General features: G+C 38.9%; 1 protein-coding gene across 3 annotated transcripts; it reads left to right on the forward strand.

Moving 5' to 3' along the window:
* The first annotated feature begins 5,432 nt into the window (after window positions 1-5,432).
* On the forward strand, window positions 5,433-15,776 carry DORIP1 (dopamine receptor interacting protein 1). 3 transcript variants are annotated; one of them, XR_012415757.1, is made up of 6 exons: window positions 5,433-5,931; window positions 8,628-9,152; window positions 11,409-11,498; window positions 11,721-11,811; window positions 12,595-12,729; window positions 13,885-15,776. XR_012415757.1 is itself a non-coding variant. In XM_015453738.4 (5 exons), the coding sequence occupies exons 2-5, from the start codon at window positions 8,629-8,631 to the stop codon at window positions 14,066-14,068; spliced, it is 933 nt and encodes a 310-aa protein (XP_015309224.1). In that variant the 5' UTR covers window positions 5,433-5,931; window position 8,628; the 3' UTR covers window positions 14,069-15,776. The 3 variants fall into 3 exon arrangements, 2 of the variants coding, with proteins under 2 accessions (XP_015309224.1, XP_045252279.1); XM_015453738.4 differs by lacking the exon at window positions 11,721-11,811; XM_045396344.3 differs by lacking the exon at window positions 11,721-11,811 and having other exon boundaries at window positions 5,433-5,717.

A 15,776-nucleotide genomic window follows, 5' to 3' on the forward strand; every position in this document is an offset into this window, starting at 1 on the left:
ACACATAAAAGGCTATGTTTTATTATTCCATTTATATAAAATATAAAAACAGGCAACAGTAATCTCTGCTGTTAGAAATCAGCATAATCGGCCGGGCACGGTGGCTCACGCCTGTAATCCCAGCACTTTGGGAGGCTGAGGCGGGCGGATCACGAGGTCAGGAGATCGAGACCATCCTGGCTAACACGGTGAAACCCTGTCTCTACTAAAAATACAAAAAATTAGCCGGGCGTGGTGGCTGGCGCCTGTAGGCCCAGCTACTTGAGAGGCTGACGCAGGAGAATGGCGTGAACCTGGGAGGCGGAGCTAGCAGTGAGTCGAGATAGCACCACTGCACTCCAGCCTGGGCCACAGAGTGAGACTCTGTCTCCAAAAAAAAAAAAGAAATCAGCATAATCATTACTTTTGGGATGGGAGGTAATGAAAGGAAGAGGAGGTTGGGATGCTGGTAATGTTCTGCTTTTTGATCTGGGAGCTTATTACTTAAGTGTGGTGGTTTTAAAACATATCCACAGATGTTCTGAAACTCTATCAAAAGGTGAAACACAATTTTCTCCCCTTGAATACAGAACTGGCCTTAGTGACTCGCCTCTAGCAAATAGAATGCACTAGAACTGACACTGCATGACTTCGGTTACTAGGTTAGTGATAGGGTTTGGATTTGCATACCTGCCCATATCTCATGTCAAATTGTAATCCCCAATGTTGGAGGTAGGGCCTGGTGGGAGGTGATTAAATCATGGGGGCAGATTTCTCCCTTTGGTGCTATTCTCATGACAGAACTCTCACAAGATCTGGTTGTTTAAAAGTGTGTGGCACCTCCCCACTCTCTCTTGTTCCTGCTCTGGCCATGTAAGACGTGCTGGCTTCCCCTTCTCGCTTCCACCATGATTGTTTCCTGAGGCCTCCCCAGAAGCCAAGCAGATGCCAGAATCATACTTCCTGCACAGCCTGCGGGACCACAAGCCAATTAAACCTCTTTTCTTTATAAATTATCCAGCCTCAGGTATTTCTTTATAGCAATGTGAGAACAAACTAGCACAGTTAGAAAAGGCAATAGAGCTTCCACCTGGCTCTCTTTCTTGGGACACTCAACTTAGTACCCAGTCACCATGCTGTAAGAAAGTCACAGAGCCACATGGAAAGACCATTTGTAAGTATTCTGGTCATAGAGGCAGCTACCCAGACGACAGGCAGTATCAACAACCAGTCAATGAGTGAAGGTGATATAGTTTGGATTTGTGTCCCCCCCCCAAATTCCATGTCCAGTGGTAATCCCCAATGTTGCAGGAGGGGCCTGGTGGGAGTTTATTGGATCATGGGGCAGACTTCCCGCTTGCTGTTCTTGTGATAGTGAGTTCTCACAAGATCTAGTTGTTTAAAAGTGTGTAACACCTCCTCCTTCGCTCTCCTCCTCCTGCTCCAGCCATGTATGAGGTACCTGCTACCCTCTTGCCTTCTGCCATGATTGTGTTTTTTTGAGGCCTCCCCAGTCATGCTTCCTATACAGCCTGCAGAACTGTGAGCCAATTAAACCTCTTATTTATATATTACCCAATCTCAGGTAGTTACTTATGGTAATGCAAGAACAAACTAATATAGAAGGAGACTTTGGATTCCAGGCTCCCAGCTTTCAAGCTATTTCAGCCCTGCCTAAATTTCAACTTCATCGGTAAAATAAATGTTGCTATTTTAAGCCATTACCTTTTGGGATAATTTGTTATGCAGGTATACTTAATTGGAATAAACATCACGTGTGTTCACTTTGAAAATTCATTAAGCTGTATAATTACAATAGATACACTTTTCCTTAGGCATATTATAATTAGGTTTAAGTAAAGATTTGAAATAAAAATCATATCATGGAAATAAGCTTTTATTTATCAAGTTTTTAGATGAATTTTATTGAGAAGTTTTATATAAATTCAACATTCCATATAATCCCTAATACTTTGCTTGTTCTTACAATGACATAAAGAATATGTAAATTTTTTGCCACACCTCATATAGACATCAGTTTACGCATATCCCTCAGTTTATCCTCACACATTGCCTGATTCTCATCATTTACCATGTATGGACTTTTTAAAAGTTTGGACACATTACTGTAGCAGACATCTCCCTAGCACTATTTTTTCTTCTTCTGTTAATAGGTCTTCATCGTCCTTTGGGAAACCACCTCCCCCCTTTATCAATCAAGGTCTTGTCTTTTGTCTTGTCTTTTCTATTTTTTTCTTTGAGACAGTCTCACTCTGTTGCCCAGGCTGGAGTGCAGTGACATGATTAAACCTTATGGCAGCTTTAACCTCCTGGGCTCAAGCCATCCACCTACCTTAGCCCTGAAGATGCTGGGACCACGGGCATGTGCCATCACATCCGGCTAATACTTTTGATTTTTATTAAAAATGAGGTCTTGCTACGTAGGCTGGTCTAGAAGTCCTGGGCTCAGGCAATCCTCTCACCTTGGCCTCCCAAAGTGCTGTGATTACAGGCATGAGCCACCATGCCCAGCTGTATTTTCTTTTCTTGAATTTTCTTTAAATTAATTCTATTATACCTCACATCCTTCCAATACATTTTAATTTTCTTTAATTCTATTATATCACTCCTCCTTCCAATAAATGTCCTAATTAAATTAACAATATTGGTCTCTAGTCTTTGCAACCAAAGAACACTTACCGATACATATCTCCAGTGCTAGCATACTGTGTGACATATGGTTGACGATTGATAATAAATAGTTTATAAATTGGTATTTGGCAACTAATTTTTTTTTTTTTTTTTTTTTTTTTTTAGACGGAGACTTGCTCTGTTGCCCAGGCTGAGTGCAGTGGCACAATCTCGGCTCACTGTAAGCTCCGCCTCCCGGGTTCACGCCATTCTCCTGCCTTACTCTCCCTAGTAGCTGGGACTACAGACACCTGCCACCATGCCCAGCTAATTTTTTTGTATTTTTAGTAGAGACGGGAGTTCACCGTGTTAGCCAGGATGGTCTCGATCTCCTGACCTTGTGATCTGCCTGCCTCAGTCTCCCAAAGTGCTGGGATTACAGGCGTGAGCCACTGCACCCAGGTGGGCAACTAATTTTTGACAAAAGCACAAAAAAAATCCAGTGGAAAAAGTACAGGCTTTTAAAAAAAAATTGCTGCGATGATTGGGTATCCATACGTCAAATATGAACTTGGATACATGCCTCAAACCATGTAAGAAAGTTAACTAAAATGCATCATAGATCTAAATGTACAGCCTGAACATGTAAAACTTTTATAAGAAAACATAGGAAAATTTCTTTGTGAGCCTGGGTAGGGAAAAATTTCTTAGAAACAACACTAAAAATGCAATCCATAAAATAATAAATAAATTAAACTTTATTAAAAGTTAAAATTTCTCTTCAAAATACACTGTTAAGAGAATGAGGGCCAGGTGTCGTGGCTCACACCTGTAATCCCAGCACTTTGGGAGGCCAAGGTGGGCAGATCACCAGAGGCCAGGAGTTCGAGACCAGCCTGGCCAACATGGTGAAACTCTGCCTCTACAAAAAATACAAAAATCAGCCAGGCATGGTGGTGCATGTCTGTAATCCCAGCTACCTGTAAGGCTGAGATACCAGAATCTCTTGATCCAGGGAGGCGGAGGTTGCAGTGAGCCGAGATCATATCACTGCACTCCAGCCTAGGTAATAGATCAGGATTCTGAAAAAAAAAAAAAAAAAAAAAAAAAAAAGGCGGAGTTGGAGGGCGGTAGGTAAGCAGAAACTTTAAGGGTGATGGACATACTCATTTGATCACAGTGATGGTTTCAAGGGGGTATACATATGTCAAAACTGATAAAATTATACACTTTAAGTATGCTCTATATATTCTATGCCAATTATACTTCAGTAAAGATATCTAAAAACACCCTACAACTTAGATGTCAGATTTTGAAGACAGTGGAAATGATGCAGAATGGAAATTTCAGTTAAAGGCCTCAGTGATGTTTGTGAATTATCCAAGTATTCAAGGAATCCATGTTTCCCTCAGCTAGCTGAGACTCGGCAGAGTTTAATGAGCAATCTCAATACTATTTTCCAGAAATGGTGTCATCCACCATATTATGGCTGTTTTCAGGAAGAGAATGACCTAATCAGTATAAAATGAACTCCATGTCTTGTGAGGGATTTATAATTAAACACATAATCCACATTTACAAACATTTTTAAAGGGCTTTTCTACCTGTTGGATAGGATTAATATTGAGAGTGAATTTTTGCAAGTTTTCCAACACACTAGTTTGTTTAATCTCTAAGAGCCTCAGTTTTCTCATCTATAAAACACCGTAAGAAATAAGAAAAAAACAGGAAACCAAAAAGAGCAGGCTTTGCCAGAACTATTAATTATTCTTTTTTGGGCACAGCCAAAACTCAAGAAATGGATGTCTCTCTTCCATTTCTAGACTTTTTTAGACAGATCCATGAGGAAGTTTCCCTCCATAGCTTTGGCCGACCATCACACTGGTCAAGAAGGCATCCAGCTTCTTCCAGGCTCAGCCTGTGACTGAGAACCACAGTGATTCACTAGGACGGCCCTGAGCTCTCTCATCAGCCCTCATGAGTTCTGAAGGTTAGAGCTAACTTTCCAGACCCTCATTATTTGTTGAAAGGCTAGATAGGGAAAAATCTCAACCAGATCTCCATGCCTACTTACAAGCAGAGGTAGTTTTTGCAGGGTGGCATGTATTCTCCAGATGCAGAGCCATATAGGGCCTTGCCTCTTTATGGGAGATACAAAAACTAGGCCCTAATGAACAGAAATAGTGGTTGAGCCCACAAACTAGCATTAAGTTGTACAAACTTTAATTTCCAGCTCTGTCACTTGCTGTGTGGGACCTTATTATCTCCCAACCCCAATTTTTTCAACTTTACAATGGAATTAAAGCAATCTAATTTTTCAAAATGGGGTTAACTTTCACTGTAAATTACAGCATATTGGCCAATAATTAACTTGAACACTAAAGCTGGCATTTAACAGATTAATTAAACTGTTTGCTAAGTAAATACTTAAATCAAAAGCTTAAAAACCTGTAATTTACTGAGAAAACAAAGCTTTCTTTCTCGGTTAAGAATCTGAGAAAACAAAACCCAGAAGCAAACTAAAATCAAGTCCTAAAATGGTACAAACCTCAAAAAGCCAATCAGGTTTGCCAATAAAGCTCCGCCTCCGTGCAAACCCTGCCCACTTCCGGCTTCCCCACCCACCTTCTAACACTGGAACCCCGCCCCTCTCTGCGAGGTCCCGCCCCCCACACCTGATCCTGGATCCCATTGGGCGAATCTGGATGCTGTATACACACCCGACACACGCACGTTAGGCTGGGGCGTCTTCGCGCCTGCGCAGCTGCGCTGTCAGGCGGCTGGAAACGGGGGGGTTGGGGGGAGGGGGCGGAGGTCGTGCCGAATCTTCCTCCGTAATAAGAAGCGACGTGTCCCGCTGTCCTGGCTCCGTGGGTCCAGGGGAATTGGGCCTGGGCGCTGGAGCTGCTGTGGCTCCCGCCGCAGCGGGTGCCATGGAGGCCGTGCCAGAGCCCAGAACTCACGCCGGGGGAGGCCGAGACAGCCGGCGGTACTCATAGATGAGGCGGCGGCGGCGGCGGCGGCGGCGGCAGCAGCCCGGGCTCTCCATGAGCAGGCGGCGGCGGCGGCGGGTGCGGCGGCACCGGCGGTTTTCGGTCCCCGGGGAGGTACGAGGAGTTGGCTTCCTGGTGGACGGAGACTGGCCGGTGTGAGAACGCCTTCCGCGGCCCGGCCCTCCAGCCCGTTTGCCCGCAGTCCTGAGCACTCGGCGGGGCACTGCCCGGACAGAGGCGGGGGCGCCCAGCCGACTCGCGGGCCCCTAACTCGGAGACCCGCCCGCCTCGGTGCCAGGCCTCCCGGGCGCGGCTGCCCAGGGCCAAGGTGGGCGTGGCCGGAGCGTGGGGGCTCCCCGGGGGCGCACGCCTCGCGTCTGTCTTGCTCCTGTCCGGAAGCCCTGCGCTGCCGGGAGTGGTAGCGCGTGTTTGTATTTTTGAGGCGTATTTCGGGCTCTGATTTGAGAGGGGACCTTTAGAACCCCTGAGTCCTTAGGGAGTCTGGCATTCAATGCCTTGGGCAGGTGGTGGGGTCCTCACAGCTACCTTGGGGTACCGATTGCCTCCCTTGGAAGTCACCACGAAAGAAAGATGTTTTGCCAAAGAAATAGAGGTCGGGAGAGTTTTCCAGGTTTATTCAAATTGGAGGGCCCGTTGAGCCTGGAGAATAAAGCCAGTGGAATACATCCTCCAGTCCTTCCGATTACAGTTCCTAGCTAAACAGCTAAGACAATTTTAAGTAAAGCTCTTTACAGCTATCTTTCCATCATTTCTCCCCACCCCCCATTTTTATTGCAATTTACTTTGGAATAAATCACCAAGTTCATGATGAAACTAGTATCCTCTAGTTCTTCCAAACCTTCCCTCCTCCCGTTTTTCCCAGAGAAACACTGGAGTTTCATGCCATATATATCATTATAGTTTAATTCTCTTAGAGTGTAACTATTGCTTTACAGAGCTAGTTACACTTCATTTGGTCATGTTTAAAGATAATTTGAAGAAAATATCCTAGAGATTTATGCTTCCTTTCCAATGCACTATTTTAGGAATCTGAACTCAGGCTCTTTAAGCAATCTTAAACCTTGCTACAGAGTTCTTTGAAATTCAACGGAAATAAACCATAAAGTTGTTTTCGTTTATTAAAGTATTTGAATGCCTAATTGTTTTTTTAAAATATTTGTAAGCAAAACGTGTCAGTTTCTATTAAGAAAAAACTGAGTTTGTGTTTTCCTAGGCTACAGATTTGCCACACCCTCTTCTTCCTAAGTGGATGACTAGAATCAATGTGTTGGCCAACTAGATATAAACTTCCACTCTTCATACTAAATATAGTTACTGGATATTTTAGAGTCCACAATGTCTTGCTTCAAACTGAAAGCACTGTGTTCATGTGTGTTTAATATATTGCAGAAGTGAATTTTTACTCGTGTTGCAGAATGTTTTGAACTTAGTTTCTTACACAAATAAAACACGTAGGACTGCAGCTTTATTAAGTGTTGAGTTCATGTTGTGTTGGGGAGGATGCAGCACTTGAAAAGATGGTCAAAATAAGACACTGATCTCAGTCACTCATTTCTCTGTTTCCGCTCCTCAGATGCCTCCCTTTTTTGATAACAATACTTCTCCGCAAAAGTAACCTTGGAAAACATTATGATGTTGTTAGTTTATTTGCTTGTCCCAAGTAAAGTGAAGGAGTTTTTTCAATACAATGGCAAAAAGAACTCATTTCTTTCAAAAATATGTGCGCTATGTAACATACATATAACAACATATTTATGAAAATACTCACCGTGGCTTTAAAAACAAAGTGCCTAGTGGTCCTCAAGATTGGGGGGAAAGTGCCAGTTTGAAAAGGGAGGATGCTTTGGTTCATTCCCAAAACATGCATAGAGAATAATCAGGATATTTATCAAGTTCTGAATCAGATCTTCATAGCATAGCCTCTGTAGTTAAAAATTATAGTATATCTAAATTGCACAATTAATAGCACAATTCTGAGTTGCACATAAAAATCCGAAAGTAATTAGCAATATTAGCTATGCTACTATTCACTTAAGATTGATTTCATGATTACTCCTCATGCTGTCTTTCAAAGCTAAATGTCAGAATTAGTCTTAGTCTATATAGCAACAGGAGTTTTTTTTTTTTTAACATAGTTTTTCTATACAACAGATAAAATATGTAGTATAGTTAATACAAAGATTACGGAATAGCTATTATTCTGTACCCCCAATTAAGAGATCCCATTATATTAGTTTCTTAAATGGAACCACCCATATTAACAAGAAAATGAAGCAAGCACAGCCTATATTTTGGAAGGAGGAGGAGGTTTACATTAGGAATATGCCTAGCCAAACTTAATTTATGTTTTTAATAGCTTTATTTTCATTTAGGAATTTTTTTTTTTTTTTTTTTTTTTTTGAGATGGAGTTTCACTCTTGTTGCCCAGGCTGGAACGAGATGGCATCATCTCAGCTGGTGCAGTCTCGGCTCACCACAACCTCCGCCTCCCAGGTTCAAGTGATTCTCCTGCCTCAGCCTCCTGAGTAGCTGGGATTACAAGCATGTGCCACCACGCCCAGCTAATTTTGTATTTTTAATAGAGATGGGGTTTCTCCATGTTGGTCAGGCTGGTCTTGAACTTGCGACCTCAGGTGATCTGCCCACCTCGGCCTCCCAAAGTTCTGGAATTACAGATGTGAGCCACCACACCTGGCCTCAGGATTTTTTTTTAATCACAGGGTTTCCCTCTGTCACAGATAAAATCTGCAATGTAATTGATATAAAGACTATCAAATGGCCATCTGTACCTCAAAAAAAGACTGAAACTTCTTAAATACTCTTTCCAGAGAGCATGCATAGCGCCCAAAAAGTGGCTCATTTAAATTTTTTTGCTATGTTGGGAGGCCTAATAACACATTTGATTTGAGTCTTTAGATAGATTTATTTTCATTTAAACATATTATGCATTTAATATGCAAAGTTACAAGTTGATGTGTTCTGTTTTAAACTTTTAAAATGTAGGATGAAGACACTGTTTGAAGAGATCAAAGCATCAATTAAAAATAACTATAACCAAGATCGATCATTTTGGAGGCCTGTTCTTCCTTGGGGGGGTGTTTTTACTATCAAAGCTGGCCGCAAAGCAGTATCCTGTACACCGCTGTATGTTGAAATAAGACTGAAAAATACCTGCACCATAGATGGATTCTTGATGTTATTATATGTCATTCTTAATGAAAATGAAAATTTCCCTAGGGAACTCTCTCTTCATTTTGGTAGAGAGTTTGTAGACTGTTTTCTCTATTTAATGGACACCTACAGTTTTACAACTGTGAAGCTACTTTGGATTTGGGACAAGATGGAAAAACAGCAATACAAATCTGAAGTCCATAAAGCTTCATTAATCATTGATTTGTTTGGGAATGAGCATGATAATTTTACGAAAAATCTTGAAAATCTCATGTCTACCATTCAAGAGAGTTACTGTTCCAACTGGCGATGCCCAACTCGAGTGCAGGAGGATCAGCAGCGCACAATTAATATAAAGTAAGTTGGTCTAACATCTGTTTTGTCACTTATACTTTTTTTTTAATGAATGTTGCTTTAGATATGTAGTCGTGTACCCCATAATAACATTTGGTTCAACAGAGGACCACATATGCCATGCTGGTTTGTAGGATACTGTGTATTTAGTATACCTTTCTATGTTTAGGTACACAAAGACCATTTTGTTAAAATTGCCTACAGTATTAAGTACAGTAACACGCTGTATGGATTTGTAGCCTAGGAGCAATAGGCTTTACCATATACCCTACGTGTGTAAAAGGTTATAAATCTAGTTTTGTGTAAGCACATTCTAGGATGTTTACACACTATGAAATCATCTAAGGATACATTTCTCAGGGAATGTGTCCCCATTGGATGACAAATGACAGTATTGCCAAAGTACTCGTTAAAGTACAGAGCCTTTATAATTACTTATGCATGAAGCAATCACACAAATGCAAGATTCTTCTACAGGTCCCCTGAAAACAGTGTCACAGCCGGTTACATCCAAACATCTTACAATTACTTTACAAAACCAGCTGATAACCTTGTCAGTAGCAAAGTAATGAATTAGTATGAAAAATACATTACTCTTACTTGAATTTACTAATATGACTATAGATGATTCTTAGTGTCACAAATTTAACCACTTTAAGAGCGCTTTATACTGTTTTGGAATGTTTCGCCCTTTCAATAGGTCTTTGTCAGGAGGGCTAGTTCCACATGAACAAGAAAATTAAAAATATTCTTTCATATCATGGCCAAGACATAATTATAGACAGAAAGCCAGAACTTGGCATCTCACACGTGGAGATGTGGATGTAAGCAGCTTTTATTTTGAACAGAAAAGGTGCAAGGAACCAGATGAGTGTTTTTGGCTTTCAGAAAAAAGGCAGATCTCCCACCTGGTAAATGATAGGGACAGAGTCCAAATTGGCAAGCCCTAGTGGAGTGTTGGGAAACATGAAAGCCTCCAAGGGACATGAGCTGGAAAGGGGATAATTGCCAGTGGAAGAAAAACAGACCCAAACACATTGTTGGCAGAAAGGTATTTGGCCCTATGGTCCAGAAAAACAGCCTGATAGATTGTTCCCATTTGGAAATGTACCTCACATACCCTAATTTGTTAAACTTATATTTATCTGAAATATATTTTTTCTATTTTCCTGCATTGCTAATTTGAAATATCTATCAATGGAAATAATTTTCAAGACATAAAGACAACTCAGAAGTGTTGCAGTGATCATAGCTCACTGCAGCCTTGAACTCCCGGGCTCAAGTGATCCTCCTACCTCATGCCTCACCACCTCAGCCTCTCCAGTAGCTGGGACTACAGGTATTTGCCACCATGCCCAGCTAATGTTTTTTTGGGTTTTTTTTTTTTGAGACAGGGTCTCACTCCGTCTCCCAGGCTGAAGTATAATGGTGTGATCACAGCTTACTGCAATGTTGACTTCCTGGGTTCAAGAGATTCTCCTGTCTCAGCACCCCCCAAGTAGCTGGGACCAGGGGCGTGCACCACCATGCCCGGCTAATTTTTGTATTTTTTTGTAGAGATGGGATCTTGCTATGTTGCCCAGGTTGGTCTCAAACTCCTGAGTCACCCACCTCAGCTTACCAAAGTGCTGGGATTACAGGCGTGAGCCACCACACCCAGCCTAATATCTTGTTTTTTAAAAACTAGTTTCTTTTCATCTGTAAATATTTTGAAACTATAATGACAAATTTATAATTCTATATTATATTGTGTACTATTTAATAAAATATTTTTCATCATACTCTATAACTTTTAAGGTTTTGCCTACTTTTTAAAAAATCCTATATTTAAAGCAACCTCTGAAATAATGTAGAAAAAAAATTTTTTTAACAGATCAGGTACCTGAGGCCAAGAATGATTATTACTTACATTTAATCAGGTAGCTAATCAGCTGCTCCCCTGATTCTGGGTCCTAGTTCCTTCCCACGAGACCAGATTGCCTCTTTTGAATCTTCTCACAAATGTTTCAGATTAACGTAGCAGCAACTGGATATATCAGGATTGTTTCTACAAAAATCTGTTTCTTTGAAAATTTCATAATTAGTGTTTATTGAGTTCAACTGGTTACTATCTGCAAGAAATTCCAAATGTGTAATAGAGGTTATACTTGGTATAATTGATTTTGCTAATAAAGTACTGAGCTGTAAAATTTGTTATAATAATATAATAAGATATAAAATGTTGAAGCAGTTCTTACATGCATTTGAAAATTATTGTAGTCCTCCCCAAGAAATTCCACATGGAAACTTGATAAGGCTGGCTGTGGATGAGTTATTCTGTTCCAAGATTGGACTCTGTGAAGAGCACGGGTGAGTATACGATAGACATTTAAAATGACAGTATGTGTTTATAAGGAAACGTAGGAAGATGTGCTCCTTGAAGTACTTTATGAATCTTATTAACCTAGTTTACTATGACATTTTACAGTGTTTTTGTTACGGAGTATATCACTACATAGAATATAGTACTACAGCTGATTGATGAATACAAAGCAAATACCTTTTCTTTTTTCCCCCCCCACTGCTGAGTAGGTACAGTAAAACTTTGGTTAACCGGAACCCAGCTAATCGGGACCCTCAAATATCTGGATTTTTTCCTACACTCCCCATTTAGGAGAAAGAGGTAAATGACAACTACAAAACTTAACCTAGTAAAAGTTGAGAGAAGCAGAACATATTCATCCCAATCTCTTAAAATTTTCTGTGACTACATTATTGTATAATGAGAATTAATATTTAGAACGATGATCTTATAGCTGATTAATTACAAAAGGAAAGATAAAAATACATTCTGTTAATTTACCTATTAAGTCCAGAAAGTGAACGAATATATTGTAGCAACAAATACTGAAACAGATGGTTTTGTGGTTAATTTGGTTTAGTTAATAATGTTTGTTAATCAGAATACTGTACCCTGAGCATTCCGGTTAATCAAGATTTTACTGTATAATTCAACTTCTTATATTCTGATCCATATACTTAATACCTCATAATATGAGGGAACAGAATTTGTTCATGCTTATAAAAGAGTCTAATGGCAAAAGGAAGCAATTAGAGTCATATTATTTCCCCTCTCCATGATTATTTGAAACCAGCATATAGAGTGAAATATAAAAGTGTTCATATCAGTTCTGCAGAGTTATGCTTTCATTGGCTTATATAGAAATAGCTAGCATTTCCTGAAGTTTTAAACATATCATTTCTAGTGTAAGGAACACAGCTTATAAACTTCTGGAACTATTAGGTGATACAAGGTAGTAATTACCCTATACCTATAGATATTAACCATTACCTATACCTATAATAGATAATTATAAGAAAATTAAAGTCATAAAGACAACTCTGAAGTGTTGAGAGGCAACTTTGTCCCAAGTGTAATAATGTTCATGCCTGTTTTCTATTTTAGGTGTGGTGGCTTAAGAGAATTTTCCCAACGAGTTTTCTGCCATGGGGCACCCCCTTTTGTTGTCTTAAATATGCAACATTGGAAATCTGAAGATCTGGCATATGTACCCTATTACTTGGATTTGTCTGATCACAAGTAGGTGTTTTTTTGTTGTTGTTTCTTTATAAAACTAATAAAAAAAGTTATCCTGTTATATCATGATTTTGACTAGCCCGTAAGAGATATTGTTGAAAATGATCATATCTGTCTCTAAATTTATGTATTCTGAATAGAATCAGAATTTATTAGAGGGAGTCAGTTACTAGCAGTGCACATAGTGGGTAGGTATGTGGACTGTAGAATAGACAGAATTGAATTCAAATCCTAGCCCCATCTTTTGTAAGTTAACTTTGGGTCAACAACTTAACCAGTTTACATATCAGTTTTCTTATCTATAAAACAGAGATGATGGTATCAACCTAATGCATTTATTGTAAAGATTTAATAAGCACATACTAAGTGTTTAAGATAGTGCCTGACACATAATACTGGATAGTAGAGTAATAGCACAATATTTTATTCCTGACACATACTGGCTAATATTTGTGTTTCAAGTCAAAGAAGTGTGTAGTAGCCAGGCGTGGTGGCTCAAGCCTGTAATCCCAGCACTTTGGGAAGCCGAGGTGGGCGGATCACAAGGTCAGGAGATCAAGACCAACCTGGCTAACATGATGAAACCTCGTCTCTACTAAAAATACAAAAAATTAGCCAGGCGTGGTGGCGGGCACCTGTAGTCCCAGCTACTCAGGAGGCTGAGGCAGGAGAATGGCGTGAACCTGGGAGGCAGAGCTTGCAGTGAGCAGAGATCACCACTGCACTCCAGCCTGGGCGACAGAGCGAGACTCCATCTCAAAAAAAAAATAAAGAAGTGTGTAATAGTATAGTATGCAGGTGGTCATCATTTAAACATAAAATATTACTTATCACTATAAATAAAAATATCTGCATACAAATCAGGACATAAGGGTTCTTTTAACATTTTCCCTGTAAAAGTTTTCTTATGTATGTGTTTACTCTTTTTTAAAAGAACCATGCAGGTTATAAGTTCATCTGTTAAAATATGTTTTTAAGAAATTCTTAATTTCCACATTTCCAATTATATTACATGATCTATAGAGATGGGTATCTTTTTCAGGGAACAGAATGCAAACAATGTCGATGTTTTTGTACCTTAGTTACGAATTTAAGGAATGTTTATCTTAAAAACAAAGTATTATAATTTTCTCCCATACTATGTTATTTAATTTGCAGGTATTTGTTGGAAGGTGCCACATTATTTAACAAAGAGGAACATCATTATTCTGCAGCTTTCCAGATTGGTGGACATTGGATGCACTATGATGGGCTCAGAAATGTGAATTTAATTTTGTTAAATAAACCCCCAGAGTTTCTCCTCTTGTCATCATTGGTTTATATTCGAGCAACAGAGAAATAAATACAGACTGATGCTAAAAGTTGTTTTCCCTCCTGCCCGTGCTCCCCCAGATGAAGGGCTTTTATTTTGTGTATACTTGGTATCCAAGAAAATAGTTCAACTATACTAGTTTCAGCAGTGTATTTTCAGTGTTTAACCCCAGGTAAATGTTTTATATAGAGGATCTATGCAAAAACTGTTTGTAATTTTTTTTTATATTTCCTGAGTTATTTTTATATGAGCATATTTTATGTTGAAATAAAAAGTATCTTGTGGCCTTTGTATTTTTTATTTATATGTACCTCAAAGATTTTTACAATTCTGTCCTTGAATTCAAGAAATACGTTGTCATCTGAATTCTAAATTTTTCTTTTTGGATATTCAAGTAAAACCTAGGTAAGAGTATTTTAGTTTATGTAATTTAACAGTTCAAAATATATCTGACTGTATTTCTTTGCCCTACCTCACTATAATCCGAAGTGCACTATTTGATCTAGTATGGATTTGAATGTATAATTTATTGATGGCTTAGTTTATTTGTTTGATTTGCCCAGTATCCCTGCAGCAGTTTAAAAAGTATGAGAAATTTTTCAGAGCTTAAACTATTTCTTTATAATGGCAAATTACTTTTAACTATTTCCTAAAGTATTATAAACCTGCCAGTGGATTTTAAGTGATAGCTAAGCTTCAAAGCTTAATTCAGGTTGTTACAAATAAATTATATAACTATCCTAAGTGTTTATCTTATAATTAAATGTAATTTGAAATGCTCTAATATATTTTGCAGATAAAACAACTATAAACAATATTAGGCAACTGGATGTTTACTAGTGTCAGACTAGCAATAGAAATGCACTTTAAATATATATTTAAGGGGAAATGTGTGCCTGGAAATATTTCTTTTCCTAGTGAAGTTTTATATTGACACAGAGAAAAGAATACTTAAATTTTTGGAGGGATGTCTACTGGCTCCCTTATAAGTAGTGATTGATAGCATGCGGCTTTGACTTGCAATACAAATCATTAGGATTTTATAGGTATCAGAACATTACGTTTCTTTATAAAGACCCTAAGGTCACTCTTCTTTTTGCAACTTAAGGGAAAAAATAAAGATTCTCAAGGGAAAATACTTTTTGAAATTTATCACCATTTTAGTGTTTACATTTCAATAAATAGTTCACTTCAGGTTTGGGATTGAGATTAGTTGCAATATATTTAGAAACTTATACATGACAGCACAGATCACTGCCATCTGCTGAATTGCTAAAGTGCTTGGTGCCATGTTGAGAAAACTTACCCGAGAATGGATAAATATGGGTGAAACATTACTGAGAATGCCTCACGTTAGCAAACACTATGAAAAGTCTTGTTTATATATCAAACTTATTTTACAAAAAAAAAAATTCACCCCAGGATTTATTTAGATGGTTTCCCAGGTGTATCTGAATAGGATTTAATTTAGAGTAAACTTTTCTGGGGACACCTGATTGCATGAATTGAAGTATACAATAACGAATATTACAGTAAACATAAATGGTGTCATTAACAAAATTATTCCTAATGCACATTTATTCTTTTAGGAAATGCACTTTTTTTGGAATACTAGTGTATCATGAAACAATGACTTACCTACCTCACAGGGTTGTTGTGAGGATTAAGATGTTTGTTAAAATCTTGATTACCTTGAACATGCTAATAAAAAAATTTTTTTCTACCTCTTTTATTTGCA

Source organism: Macaca fascicularis, chromosome 7, assembly GCF_037993035.2.
Source record: "Macaca fascicularis isolate 582-1 chromosome 7, T2T-MFA8v1.1".
In the NCBI taxonomy this organism is placed as follows: Eukaryota; Metazoa; Chordata; class Mammalia; order Primates; family Cercopithecidae; genus Macaca; species Macaca fascicularis.

Excerpts from the sequence above, each read along its gene's own strand:
- DORIP1 (XM_015453738.4), top strand. The coding sequence starts at position 8,629 with ATGAAGACACTGTTTGAAGAGATCAAAGCATCAATTAAAAATAACTAT. Across the intron at positions 9,153-11,408 it reads CAGCGCACAATTAATATAAA|TCCTCCCCAAGAAATTCCAC; the intron begins GTAAGTTGGTCT and ends AAATTATTGTAG. Across the intron at positions 12,730-13,884 it reads TTGGATTTGTCTGATCACAA|GTATTTGTTGGAAGGTGCCA; the intron begins GTAGGTGTTTTT and ends TTTAATTTGCAG.